At 41.5% G+C, this 14,788-nt stretch overlaps 1 protein-coding gene across 1 annotated transcript; it reads right to left on the bottom strand.

The window, feature by feature from the left end:
* Positions 1 to 223: 223 nt before the first annotated feature.
* Positions 224 to 13,084, bottom strand: LOC113148084 (alpha-2-macroglobulin-like). Its single transcript, XM_026339573.1, has 36 exons — positions 12,940 to 13,084; positions 12,667 to 12,847; positions 12,399 to 12,555; positions 12,095 to 12,147; positions 11,671 to 11,691; positions 11,345 to 11,510; positions 11,166 to 11,250; positions 10,919 to 11,069; positions 10,699 to 10,816; positions 10,471 to 10,580; positions 10,223 to 10,390; positions 9,818 to 10,045; positions 9,473 to 9,536; positions 9,168 to 9,313; positions 8,913 to 9,062; positions 8,679 to 8,822; positions 8,502 to 8,592; positions 8,216 to 8,408; positions 7,696 to 7,921; positions 7,186 to 7,312; positions 6,956 to 7,077; positions 6,809 to 6,860; positions 6,349 to 6,432; positions 6,091 to 6,267; positions 3,507 to 3,582; positions 3,123 to 3,279; positions 2,874 to 2,948; positions 2,591 to 2,753; positions 2,248 to 2,435; positions 1,701 to 1,913; positions 1,240 to 1,364; positions 1,068 to 1,158; positions 896 to 964; positions 714 to 819; positions 540 to 581; positions 224 to 431 (listed from the first exon to the last, which is right to left on the bottom strand). Exons 1-36 carry the CDS (start codon positions 13,023 to 13,025, stop codon positions 424 to 426), a joined length of 4,413 nt encoding a protein of 1,470 aa, XP_026195358.1. The 5' UTR covers positions 13,026 to 13,084; the 3' UTR covers positions 224 to 423.
* Between the last annotated feature and the right edge of the window lie 1,704 nt (positions 13,085 to 14,788).

The raw sequence follows: 14,788 nt of genomic DNA, 5'->3' as shown, positions 1-14,788 counted from the left end.
GTTCAGTGATGTTTCAACAAATTAGTTGCACCAACTGTAGCTAACAGTTCTTCTCTTATTTACCTTTATTTCTTAATGAAGGATATATCTCAACCACTTATTGTCCACAGACAATCATTGGTTATTGGAAAATATTTAAATATTTCGTCATTAGAAGTATTTAAACTTATCAAAACGCAATTAATTAATACATTCTGATGTGACCAAACACAAACGCAGTCAATAGTGGGACATTAATAGTTTATTGACCAATATGCATGAAATTCATTACAGAAAACGTTACACAGCTATTAGGATGTGTGGCAGAATAGAAAGTTCGCGTTAGCTGTATGTTTACACAAACAGACTCGGAGTTATACAAGAAATGGTCGAACTCAAATCAAACTGGAATCAGTATTGATCCGAAGATTGACCACTCTTCATTCATTGAGCTGCAAAAGAAAAGAAGTCAAAGTAAGTCACAGGTAATTGCTAACGAGCTTTAATGATTTGTCCATTAAGTGAATGTGTTTCTATTTGACTGTAGTGTGGACTGTTACCTGCAGCACAAGGGTAGATGTATTCTGTCTCTGCCTGGTCACCTGAAAGATAAAGAGTTAAAAAGTCAAACCTTCTGTGTAGTAAATTCTGGTTGATCTCGTATCTCTTCTGTTAGAAAACTCGACTGTCATTGTGTTGAGAGTTGTACAGCAGGTATGAACTGTCTTTCTTACTTGGCTGGTAGTAGTCATAGATCTTGACCACAGCTGGCTTCAGGTTCTGCACTGGGATCTCCTGAACAAGCTCCAACTGGTGGTTGATTGGTATGTCCTTTAGTAACTGTTAAGAAAAATGATAAAGTCAGTGACAGATCTGGAGAGGGCGTCATTTGATCCCTGCTGTAAAATCCTCTCACCTCTTGAATGTAGATCAGAACATGATCTTCATCTTGTTCAACACGATTCACTGATGAGGAAGATTTGAGCTGTGAGGAGACAATATTCAAAAATCATCATCACCTTCATCACAACATCAAAAACTCACATATTCCTACAACAGTCCAGTTCAGAACAACTGTATTAACTCACCCTCTTCAAAGACTCAGGGTCTGGGACAAACCCAGAAAGCACTTTGATGTCCAGGATCACCATGTTTGTGCTGTTTATCTTTCCATTATATCTGTAAGGGAATAAAAATGTGACATTAGTTTTCATAGATCTGCTAGTTGTATGCTGCACCTGGATCAGTTTGATAACTTACTGGGATTTCAGATTGAGAGTGACTTTAGGTCTGGGAGATTCGCTGTTGCAGTCGGCCTCTGGTTTGACCTCCACACTAAAAGTGCTGACATCAGCCGGAGTGGGGATGTTGTAATGAAGAGAAACCTGTGAAACAGGTACAGTGGACATGAATTTGATTTGAGAACTAGCAGATTCTTTATTAAGTTACAAATATGGGCAACTAATAAGAAAGGAAACCCGGCTACAGTATCTCATCCAAGCTACTGTACCACGTGCAACTTAAGCTAGTGCTTCTACTATTGGTGATGTTATTCTAAGTGTCTGGAAAACAAAGGTTTGACTTCATCATCCCACATTAGATGCATTTTAGAGCATATTGCTTACTAAGGCATCAAGTATCTTCACTATCTGTGCAGATCTAACTACTAATATAATTTGGTTTACAGAAGCGAAACAGGAAGGGTTCCAGTGTTGACTGACCTGTACTGAAGCACATGCAGTTCCCTTCACCTCCAGACTGTACTTCCCTGTAGTGTCCTGCAGCGTCTTCTCCTGGTAGAGCAGTTTGTTGTCCTGGTTCACATCAAATGTCAGCTGACCACTGGGAGACTGGACCGTCACCGTGCTTGAACCCTGAGGACTGAACACCAGAGTGGAGTAGAGAGCCAGAGCCTGGAGAGCCACCACGGTGTCCTACAACATACACAGACACATGCTGTACATGTTCACATGGATACAACCCTGAACCTTTATTTAGAAATGTGACAGGCTATTAATTTTAATACAGATAATCCATCTGATAGTTGGATTTCCCACATCATGATCACACTAATATGGACATTATGCTTTTGAAGTGGTCAAAATTATCACTGTTTGAATTTATGTTGTTCACAACACAATGATTCTGTGCTTAAGCTTGAGTTTTAGAGCCCATTCAGACAAATACACTTGAAACACATCTGTTTTTGTCTTGAAGAAGGATACTGTACGTTAAATTAAAATTTACTCTGTTTGGGCTGGAAAGTACCTGTGTGGAGGAGAAGCCTCCGTAATAGTTCTGCTGTGTCGTCAGCCATCTGACAATACGGGAGCTGTAGCCCAGGTCTTCAGCTGTCGGTGAGGCACTGAGTTTGGCGAGTAGCACATAGGAGCTGATCTCCACAGACAGAGAGGCTGAAGTTTCTGCTGCAGTCTGAGACCAGTGGAGGAACCCTCCTAAAAACAAGAATCCACAAACAGGCACGGTTTAATTTTTTGGTTTCATAGGATTAAAGTAAATGTTCTTTAAGAGGAAACTTATCTTGCTTAATAACTATAAGTACAATCACAGTGATGAAGTCAGAATGAATCCCTTTAACAGGATCACTCACCTTGTTGCAATGCAACTGTGTCTAGGTGCTGCAGAAGGTGAGCACGAGTCTCCATGTCTCCTGCCAGGGTGAAGACGTACGCCAGCAGAGCTGTAGTGTAGGTGTTACTGAGGTCACTGATGGACTCTTTGAGGCACGACAGACTCTTTGTTATCACAGGACTCTGGAACAGATTAACAAATTATAACAAATACTCAAACATGACAAACTTGGTGTGACAGGGGAAAGTTGTAATCCATCCAGTTATATAAGAAACATTAGGTTGTTGGCACAGTTTACTCACATCTGCTGGCATGTTCATCTCCAAGAAAGCAGTAGTGATATAAGCACTGAGAGTCACTTTATCAGACACACCACCCTGTAGAGAGGGAGCATTACTGTCACTGGACCTGCATCATACACACTTACACTAGTTACTAATAAATAATGGATGAAACTTTACATGGTCCATTAGCATTTGATTAAAAATGACCATGTATGTCTTTAGTTTTAATTAGTATCAATCATTTTCTTACAGACACCCTCAGCCCACCTTCATCCGGTTGTTAAAGAGTTTTCCTGACTGTTCAAAACAGCCATCTTCCTGTTGACTATTCTCCAGCCAAGTCTTAGAGTGTTCAATGTTATATGGGTCAATATAGATGAAAGACCGAGCTTTAGCAAAGGTCCTCAGCACAAAAGCAGTCAGCCTGAGGACAAACACAAACCACAGTTAGCTGACAATGGCATAACATTTTAAATTTAGCACATGGAGGACATTACTTTTGCACAACCTATGCAATATAATTTATAAGTGACGTAAAATCCCATTTTCATAACAGGAAGCTGTATAATGCAATCACATCCTTTTTCTGCTGACACAGTATACTGTATGGGAAACATGACAGTGTGGACGACTGAAAAATAACATTCTCACCAAGTGTTTCCTGGTCCTGATCCAAATGTGCTGTAAGCGCCACCATAATCTTTATAGTTCAGCTGCCTCTGGTAGCCTGAGAAAATAAAACCCAGAGTCAAGACCTCTTCAAAACAGTTTATCAAAGGCCTGAGAGGACAATACTAGATCACCATCAATGCACGTTAAGCCATCCCTGAGCTCTGCAGGGACACTGCCAGCTCTCCGCGAGGCTGTATTGTTCTATTTCGTATAGGCTTCGCCCTCTAAGAGCTGTCGCTATTGGGTTTATTGGGTGAAGAATTCTTTCGCGCCCTGTGCCAGCACAGGGCTACCTCACTCAGGTCCGCCCACAGAGTATAAAAGCCCTGCGTGACCTGAGAACTGCTCCCCTTTTTACTTCAGCGTGCTATGCAGTCACCTTGTGAAGAACAGAAGATGTGTTCTGCTCTGCGTTCCACCGGCGGGGTTCGGCTGTGCCCAGGATGCAAAACCGGCTTCATCTTAGACGATTACCTCCATGCTCGCTGCGAAATCTGTCTCGGCCCCGAAAATGCCGAGCGTGCACTCACTCCTCGGGCCACGTGCCCCTATTGTGCACGCCTTCCCCTGGAGGAGAAGCAGCGACGGGTGGACACCTTTGCGGTGCTCCGGGAGGACGACGGACGCAACACCTGGGCTAAGCCAGTTAGCTTCCACATGGAAGAGAGAGAGGCTATCGATTGCCTTGACCCCCCCTCTCCTCTTGGTTCCCCCCTCTTCCTCGTGGAAGACATGGGTGACGACAGGATGGTTCAGTCAGCACAGCGACACGCCATCTCCTCTCTCCCGCCTGCCGGCCACCTGCCTGCCTGCGGTGCTCTTCTCAGGGACCTCCCTGAGATTATTAAGAGAGCGGCTGACAGGAAAGGTATTCCTCTGCCTCCGGAGCCGCCTGCACCTCCTCCCAGCGACATGGTCGGCGACGTCTATCTCAGTGCTCAGGAGGCTAAACGCCTTCCGCTATGGCCGACTTTTCCTGCCCTCCGCCCTTTCCTATCGGAGGCCGGTCAGAATCCTGGGAAGCTGAAGGCTCCGGTGGCTCGTTATGAAGGTTTTGGAGAGTGAACTGTTTTTGCGCATCCACTGATTAAACGGTTCTTAAAGGGTGTTCAGAGACAGCGGCCTCCGACTCGTAGTATTACGCCTCAGTGGGAATTGCCGCTGGTTTTGTGCGGTCTTAAACATCCTCCTTTTGAGCCTATTTCGCAAATCTCTCTCAGGCACCTTTCTTTGAAAACAGCATTGCTCTTAGCCCTGTGTTCAGCTAAGAGGGTGAGTGATCTGTGTGCGCTCTCCTTCCTGCATTGTTATCAGGGAAGATGGAACTTCGACAGTACTCAGACCTAATCCGGCATTTACGCCTAAAATTCTGACTTCCTCCTTTAAATCCAGAGTTATTACATTGGAGGGTTTTTCCCCCCGCTCCCCACCGTAGTGAGGAGGAGGAGGCTGCACACCGTCTGTGTCCCGTTCGCTCACTGTCGCAGTACGTGACGCACACAGCTGTTTTCAGACAGACTCAACAATTGTTTGTGCATTACAGGGAACATTCCCAAGGGAAAGCTCTAACTAAACAACGGCTGTCTCACTGGTTGTGTGAAGTTATCACACAGGCTTATGTGACAGCGGGTAAAGAGCCTCCGCGTAATGTTCGTGCTCATTCCACTAGAGCCATGTCCACTTCCACAGCTCTTTTCAAAGGTGTGTCAGTAGAAGACATATGTTCAGCGGAATCGTGGGCTTCCCCATGCCCATTAATACGTTTTTATTTGCGGGATACGTCGGTATCCTCATTGTCTCATTCGGTGCTGAGCGTGCACATCGATCGGTGGAGCTCCGTCAGTGCAGAGCGCGCACCGCTCGGACACGCGCCACCGTGACGTGCTTGTATGGAAAATAGAATGTTCTCATAGCACATCCTGACAATATGTGTCTTTCTCTGATGTTGTTGATTCTTATGAGAATGGATGTTTTGCCGTTGCCATGAGTGACACCGCTTGTGTTGGACAAGACGGCTCTGGACGGATCCTTGTTAGGTTGGTGTGGGTGGACTGGTGTTGTTGGTGCTTGGGCACTCCGGTGGTCCAGTGAGGCATTGACTACATTCAGCTTCACCCTTATCCCAATAGCGACAGCTCTTAGAGGGCTAAGCCTATACGAAATAGAACGTTGGTTACGTATTGTAACCCTAGCTTCTATGAGTATAGGCGTAGCCCTCTAAGATGCGGGCCTCACTGGCCCCTCCTATGTCGGCTGAAGTAAAAGTTGACTTGGGGAGCAGTTCTCAGGTCACGCAGGGCTTTTATACTCTGTGGGCGGACCTGAGTGGTTACAATACGTAACCAACGTTTTCTACTCTACTAGTTTCTCTGTCTCCAACAAGCACATTCTGCATGTAGGTGGCAGATGACGATCTAATGACCTGGACATTGTCAACAACCTGGCTCTAAATGTTCTAACTGTAGTGGAGATGCTTGTGGCTCCCCTGTGAAAACTGCAGGGTTCTTCTGATACCTTTTTAGCTGCAATAAAAAAAGCAACAATACTGCAAACAGAGACTGACCACTAGTGAGGAAGTTTCTGGCCTTTTCACTGATGGCTGGTGTCAGCTGCTGTGTGTTCTTCAGGTACTGGAGGATGTAGATGTTGGGAGCTAAAAGTGCCATGTTCTGCTCCCCACATCCATACGGCATTTGCAGCAGTCCGTCCAGGTTCTGCAGGGCTCGGCCCAGGATGTCACCTGCACAAAAGCATTGATTCAGCCCAGAATGTCACTAACCTGAGTTTTAAGTCAGATATCAGAAGTGTGAAAACAATTTACCCAGAACAGATACTGAAGCACGGGCAGAACCATCAATCACGTTCTCTGGGAGCTGTGTGTCTATTTCCTCTGTCACGGCTTCTCCTATTAAAAACAACACAAAAACAATCACCTTACAAAGAGGAAAGTCAAACTTTATTTAACTTAACACTGAACAGGACACAGTGGAAATCATATTTGTGTCCAGTATATTAGGTGAACTTTATCCTTCACCCACTTCAGTTAACAGGGACATTACTGATGTGTTTAATTGACGTCTATCCTCTTTTAGGACAACACCTTGTCTGCGAGTTACTTTTCTAAAGCTATTCTCATCTGCCTTTCTCCTACTTCCATGTTCAGATTTGTCTGCTGTCTGACATCAACCTTACAAACAAAAAAATCCTCTTGTTTCATTTTTTTAATCCAATAACTTCCAATTCCAATTTGACAGATCATACCTGGTGTAAACCACACTCACCTTTTGGACAGAGCAGCCAGTTGTAGGCCTTTGTCATCTCGATTCCTTCAGCCTGAGATGGAAGAGGATGGAAAATAATGTGCTTACTTAGTTATATTTTATCCCATAATTGCAACACCTAATAATTAATGGACAAATGTCACCAACCTTCACAATGAGAGATTTTGTGACCTTATCGATACGACCTCTGTCTGGCACGCTCACAATCTCATTGTCACATGAAGCGTGGGATGCTACAGCCTCAGCAGTCACAGACACATTCACTTTCCCTAAAAAAAAAAAAAAAAGATCCCATTTTAGATGAATCCCAAAACATTTTGTCACTGAGACTGATGTCATCCTATTTTTATCACTGTGGATGAATGTTTGACTCTCACCTAAAGCTGATGGGGCCATAGTCCAGCTGAGGGTTTTGCGCTCATTACCACACAGACAGGACGTGTACTTGTCTCCAGAGAGAGGGGTGAGGTTGTAATCTGATGAGGGAGCTGGAGTCACACTGACCTGTTCAAGAGACACAACAGTGTAGTTTTAACCCGGAGATAAATCGAAAGGAAATGCAAAAAGTCCAAAACAATCATGTAATAGTGTGGAAGAGGGGTAAGCTAAGAGAAATCTGTGCTGTTTGTCTGTCTATCAGTAGTTTTTTTCCCAAATTTGGACTAAAGGAAGCTTCATGTTTAACCACATTAGTGGTTTGTCACAGTAACAAAGAACATCATTTTAATTTTATACTTATTTAATTTCTATTAGATTAAGATGATTTGAACTTCGTTTGCCTTCAGAAGGTAGTGTGCTATGCTAAATTATTTTACAAAATGACATAACACCAGACTGACTGAACAGTGTATCATTCACAATTAGGTAATTTAAAAATCATTGATTACCATGATGCAGCTGGTCAGGTAGTTAAAGGTGGTCGCCTTGAGTTCAAAGTGCTCCCCCCGGATGATGGAGTAGGGCAGGGTGAGCTCCAGGAAGAAGGGCTGGAAAACCTTTATTTCTTTACGAGGAGCCAAACCAAATCCCTGAGAGGACAAACAGAAAGCCTCCGTCTCCCAGGTGGTGATGGTGTCTGGGACAGTGAGGGACACATCCTTTGTTCCAGACTCTCTGGATCAGAAGAGACACACTTTTATGAGCTTGAAAAAACTTAACAATATTGTTACCACCAGTGTTGTGTCCCTTTAAATGAATCATGAAACTGTGTCCATTAAATACATGAATGAAAGAGGAAACTAATGAGGAACTGACTGACACAAGACCTGCAGCTCAACGTAAAAAAAATAATAATGTAGATAATTTACCATCAGCGAGCCGGTTTCCCTTTTGATTTTAGCTTAGCTTGAGCACCTTTTCTAATTTGCGACTTTATCCTAATTTTAATTCAATTCTTTTGCACCTTACCCAACTTCCACCAGGTCCCATATCCATGTTTCAGGGAAGAAAGTACGGACTGTGGTGATTGGTTGTGGAATAGGAGCTGCGCCAACATATTCAGAGTCCTCAAGAGCTACTGCAACAGGTGGACCAGGTGGGGCTGCCATCCCCAATCCTAGATTCATCCTGGCTGCATCAGGAACAGCTTTATACCTGTAACCTGAAACAAATCCAGAACATAATAAAACATAAGTGGAGAACGGCAAAGATGCTGAAACTGTAAATATTCAACACAGGACACAGAAGTAGTCACCATAGCGATTATAGTAGTATTGTCTTCCTCTGAAGTTCAGACATGAAGGCATTTGAATGAACAAATTAGTTGCCATCTTCAGTCCCACATTCTAGATAAACAATTAGTCACAAGATTATTACACGTATAACAACATTAACTTTCATAATTGTATTGTACGTTGAATGGAACAAGCACCTTAAAAATTGTATAGACATCTTTCTCGTTATGTCCACGTTGGGGCATAATGTCTCTTCTTGATCTTAAAGTCAAACACTCAGTAGGATCCTCAACCTCGTATGGGATGTAGGAAGTTTTCTTGACAGGCAGCAAGTCAAATATCTGAAGGGGAAAATATTGTTCAGAGCTATAAACCTCCAAGTGTTGCTCATTTTATTAAGATGCGATGGACGGATGAGCCTCCGCTTTCACCTTGTCTGCATTTAGACCTTTCCCTGGCTCCTTAATGAGGACACTCTGGTCGACAGCGCTGACTCCACACAGAGAGTCTGGCTCAGCTGTCACCTGCATGGTGGTCTCCTCTCCTGGAACAGCAGAAGACGGAGAAAACTCCAGCGACACCTGATGCACACATGAAACACACATTGAACTCTCTGTGCAGTAGTTTTAAGAGGTCAGGTGTTCAGATTTCCACATCTGTTGCCACATGTCTTCTAGATTTCTGACCTTGTGACTGAAGCATTTCTCTGTAGAGAAGTCAGAGCTGGTGGCGATCACAGTCTCACTGGGGAGGACAGCGTAAGCCACAACCTGAACTTCTGGTGCCATCTCTGGAGAGACTTTCAACTTCAAGGACACCTCCCCCTCATTCACTGAGAAAACAACAATCAACTGTTATAAATCATCTGCTTCTGGTAATAACCATCATTTATAGCAGGAGCCTCCACAGATCAACAAAACTGCAGTTCAAAAATTATTTGACCATGTCAATACAAAGAGCAACTTGAAGATTTACTTCCTTGAATGCCCACCTGATCTACTGTGCACTTCAACCTTTTCAAGTCCTTGCATGACAATGGCTCCTCTGGACAACACCTGGGGAGTTGGAAATCACAAAGAATTAATAATGAAACACTAAAACTTTAATGCATTCAATCACTGTGAACTCTTGCAGCTGCAGGGCAGCCAGTAATTGGTTATGAACATAGTCTATGTTATAATGTATAAGCTAACCACTTAGCACAGCATTATAAAATCTCATGACTAACATGAATAATTCAGGGGTCCCCAATCTGAGCATGTGATAAATTGTTCTCCTTAAACCTGGAAATGTTCCTTTAAATATCTGGAAGAGCAAAGTAAAAGTACAAACTGACCAGATACATCACATCCACGTTGCCCTGGGCTTCTCCAACTACAGTGTACTGGATGAAGATGTCTTCTTCTGTGTCACAGGCAAGTGGTTTATCCTTCTTCTTCACTTCCAGGGAGCTGACCGTTTTAGTGTCCTGAGAAGCCTCTTGTGCCCGAGACAGCCTGTGATCTCCATCTACATGATGTGCAGTTCTATAACCATGGTTTTCCAGTGTTGGTGTGTCACTAGCCTGTACGTTCATGTAAAAATTAAAGGAAACCACTGAGAACGATATAGTCAACTCTGTAAAATGAGTTCAGGTACAGGTGAGGCTACGGAAGCTCCAAAGGCAAGTGGAAAAACTAAATCCAGGTGATTCAATATGTCTGATTCTTTTCCTTCCTCTGTTTTACTAATGTCTACTTACATGGAGGTGGATGTCACCACTATAGTTGGTTGTGTTAAATGAGAAAGTGGCAACTCCTTCACTGTCTGTTGTGAGATTCTGCAGATGACGTGATGACCACCGTCCCCCCTCAAATAGATACACGGGCAGCTCAGGAATGGGCGTATTGTTATAATAAACTGCTTTAACCTGTTGGAAGTAGAGAATTGTATTAGTGAGAATGCACAATATTTCACCTGCACTGCTTGTAGACAACATTTGACACTTACCTTTCCCTCCACATTTGATCCTTGATTATAAATCTTGGGTGTATCAATAAAGGACAGCCGTCCAGCAACATAAGAAATACTTATTCTCTTCTCTTGCGGGTGTGAAATACCTGAATAGAAAGACTCCATGTTACAAAATATGTTCACCATATTATCTAAATAAACATTATTCAATAATTTAATACGCAAAATCATTTTCTTGAAAAAGATAAATAAGAATAAACTTGCCAGTCCCCTCTTCCTCTACATTGGCTTTGGCATGTAGTGCATCTTCAAGCACTTTCTGGTCAACTTTTGTGAAGGCTGAAATCTTGAAGGTAAATGTAGCGCAGCCTTGCTTGTCCGTCTAGAAAAGACAAAATATAAATTAATATGTATAAAATCAGATATAAATAAGTGCGTGGAGGCCACATCAAAATGCTCTGATGTTCTTGAGTTTCATCATTACCTGCTTTGTGTCCTTGACGCATGGGGCGGTAACTTCAGGAATTCCCTCTGGATGTCCAGGGTTGATTATACGATTAATATGAAAATAGTGCAAAAGAGGTCGGCACACCTCAATGTTAACTTTTCCTGGCACAGACTGTCCGTATGTATACCTAATAAATGGAGAAGGAGTCAGTCATTCACCTAGCATGACATATTCTCATCTGAAAGTGCAATGTCCAAGTTTTAACGAAAATATTTTCACTTACTTTGCACAAACTTCAGCTTTGATTTCTTCCTGTGCAATGCTTACTTCATCAGCTGCATCCAACTTTACCTCAAATTTAGGCAAAACTGTGCACACAACAACAAAAATATAGTTATTTGTATATTTGCTTCATAAAGATAAATTTAGTTTACGCTGGTAAAACGTGGAACTATCTCGTACCATATTTCTCCACCTTGAAGTTTTGATATACTTTCTTGTCACCGAAGGACACAATGATTTCGTAATTTCCTTCACGAGCTTCAGAATTCAAGGTGTGAGAAAGCTGCAGTATTTTACTGTTGGACATTTCATTGAGCCACTGTCCAATTCGATTACCGTCAACATCCTGTTGATAAGATAAACAGGTGGAAACATGTTGACGCAAGCACTTTACCGTAGCACTGTGAAATCCATCAGCATCAAATGTTGTAGATGTTGTCTCATAGTTAATATTTTAACCTAATTTAGCAGATTTACAAAGTAAATGCATGTGAATATTTTCTTACCTTCAATTCAATGATATCGTACTGTAAGAAAAAAAGGGAACAATCATAAGTCTGCAGATTCAAACACCATCAGACTTGAGCTCAAATATTAGACTTAAAATCAAAAACTGTTTTAATGTTATGTTTAAACTATTGTCCCCTAATATGAAATTTGATCTTCTGTACACGGTGGAGAATGAGGGGGTTGATGGATTACAGCAATTATTACAACATCACCAAAACTGTTTAGCTCAGCTTTGCTGACCCTGCTTGTAGTATTGACATTTCACCAGAAGCTGATTGATTAGTGGCATAACTGTTTAAATAGCACACCCACGCTTCATTGCATAACTCGTCTGTGTGCACAGCCTAGCTCATTTTAGCACTATTAAATTGCTATTCTTTATTATTAGCATATGAAATTGGAAAAAGAGGAGACACTCACCAGCCGACTGGCAGGTCTGAACTTGGTGTCCAGTGTGACAACTCTAAAATGCACTGAAATAAAATTCAAGATTACAGCTTTTTACATCTTCTCTCAAACCAGAAAATGGGAGAATAATTGTTAATTGGTTACATGAAGTCTTAACTTTCTGTTCTGCAACCTGCTAACTTTTTAGTCCATTAACATGTAGTTTCTCCCCTTTGATTCCCCCAACATTTTTACTACAAAATATAAACCATCTATTTAAGGTGCTTCTATTATTTATGATACATTATATAAATATCAAATATCAGCTCAATGTTACCCGTTTGTCCAGGGAGGTAGATCGGTTTGTCTGTTTGGACAAATGTCATTGGCTGATAGACTTTGATCATAACTTTTCTGACTTCCTTTGAGTAAAATGTGTCGCCTCGCACTTCCACCTCAAATTTCTGCACAACATCTTTGTGCACCAAGGGAACCTGTGACAAAAATGTATTTTATACACTGATTGATGATTAAAAGACAAAGACACTGAAACCAAAATTGGAAATTGTAACTACAAATCATTCAACTATTCTCAATAAAATCACCTTAAATTGAGTGCAGGCATTAAACTCTTCACTGGATGTGTGCTTGAGAAGGGTTGTACTATCGTCATCAGAAATCAAAGTAACGGTTATGACCAGAGTCTCATTAGGCTGCAGGAGACTTGTGCAGAATTTGGTTTCAGATCCAGCCTCAAGAACTGCAGGAATGGTCACCATGTACTGCCTGCAGGGATTATCCAGGGAAACGTTATAATGAAATATTGCAAAATAAATGCTACTTAAATTTGTAATTTCAGAGACTAGAAGTAAACTTACGGTCCTCCCAGTGCTTGAACCGCACACATCCAACTCAAGAAGACACAAAGTGTCCATGTCCACATCTGAATCCTAGGACAACCCATGACTGACTGGGATGATCACTTGGATAACCGTCTGTTAAATAGTCACTGAAGCCCAGCCCCTTTTCATGCACTCTAATTTTCCAGTATCTCGTAAATCAAACATTTGGTTTTGAACAAGGTACTTCATGAGGCTCATTCCACACTTTAAAAAAAAAAAACCTTTTGAACTTTGACTAATTGATTTAAAAGTACAAGTCTATGTTTGGCCCACATGCTTCTTCATTTACTTTACTTCGAGTATCATTGTATTAACATACAGGGATTAATGCACAAGTAGATGAGCTCTGTCATCCCTAAAATTTAACATAAGCACGTGAGAACATCCTACAGTTTTATGATTGTAAAAGATGCAGATATTTTAAAGTTGTTAAAGCATCTTATTGTCAGAGATCCTGATTCATGAGCCATTTCACAACGACAATGCCATAATGTAAGCATAGTTTTTTGTAATGAAGAGGTAGGAGGCATTACAGTAAGCAGAGTGCTGCAACATTGCCCTTTACCCAGACTGGGATGTTTAATTATGTCATGCAAACAGCTCTTGTTCTGATTACTAAGGCCAAAGTAGAGACTTTTTTTCCCAATAAGTAAACCTCAGTGGATTGATAAAGTCCTCAAACACTGCTGTTGGGTTACAATTGGCTAATAGACCTTCAGTGATGAAATACTGGTTTTAAAAAAGCAAACAAAGTGAAATATTTATGTTACATTACAAATAAAGAGCTGTGTCTGTTGTTCTGCACCGTTAGCCACACAAATGTATTCCTGTACAGAAGAACATAACGCCAAACACAGAGATCATCACTGAGCCTGCTGAACATTTTGAATGAATACTGGAAATGTTATGTAGTAAATTAATTATAACTATCAGCTCAATTTTCTACTCCCAAGTCTCAATGTAAAAAGCTAAATAATTACATACATAATTAACATTAACACAAATACATAAAGTAGTGACAACACAGATCCTTAACTTGAGCACTGACAACTTGGTCGGATTTTAAAGAGCACCACAAAACTGTACATTGATTCCTAAATTTACTAATCTGTACTGAAGATTACAAATTATGCAAGAAACAGATATGTTACAGATTAAATTCCCGAATCTGTGCTCTAATAGCATTGTACATGATCACGCACTAATAAACTGTCGATGCAGGGATGAAAAAGCAACACCATTTGTACATTTACTGTAAATGACTGGTTGGATGACGTCAACAGTATGTTACTGTGACAGTAAAACAAGCTCTTGCTGGGTTTTGAATACATGATCCGAGAGGGTCCAACTCTCTGAGGTCTAGGCATTAAGAGGAAACTAGGGTTGCAGTTGTGAGTTGAATCACTTCAATTAGGTGAGATTATGTTTAATGGTGACATAATTCACTCCATTTTCCCCCAAATAAACTTCAGTGCTTTAGTACACGACTAACTGTAGCCGTTATTGTGACGCAATACAGCATGAGAGCAAATCCATAGCTACCTCCACTAAATAGGTGAACAGTATTACTTCTAAATGCTTCGGGTGTCAAAGGTTGTTTGTGCCGTCAATCCTGTTTGTCCAGCTGAACATTGTGTTTTACACAGAGCGTGAACTAAATGTTTATCAACACCATCATGAGTTTGACTCATCTTATTGATCACACTCAGAGCAGCTTTGCATCATTTAGGTACAACCGTTTACTTGAAATCCAACGGTGGGTGTAAAACAAATGTGAAGAGTTTAGTTTTTACTAAACATTGATCTGGGACAGCGTGATTTCAGG

Source organism: Anabas testudineus, chromosome 13 (assembly GCF_900324465.2).
Source record: "Anabas testudineus chromosome 13, fAnaTes1.2, whole genome shotgun sequence".
Taxonomy (NCBI): Eukaryota; Metazoa; Chordata; class Actinopteri; order Anabantiformes; family Anabantidae; genus Anabas; species Anabas testudineus.
The sequence above is the reverse complement of the archived record's forward strand: the minus strand, read 5'-3'. Positions and strand labels throughout refer to the sequence as shown.

Bases quoted from the DNA above. Each gene is read 5' to 3' on its own strand.
- LOC113148084 (XM_026339573.1), bottom strand. From the start codon at position 13,025: ATGGGTTGTCCTAGGATTCAGATGTGGACATGGACACTTTGTGTCTTC. The intron at 12,848-12,939 runs GTAAGTTTACTT...TAATCCCTGCAG, and splicing joins GTTCAAGCACTGGGAGGACC to GCAGTACATGGTGACCATTC. The intron at 11,251-11,344 runs GTACGAGATAGT...TTGTGTGCACAG, and splicing joins CTTCAAGGTGGAGAAATATG to TTTTGCCTAAATTTGAGGTA.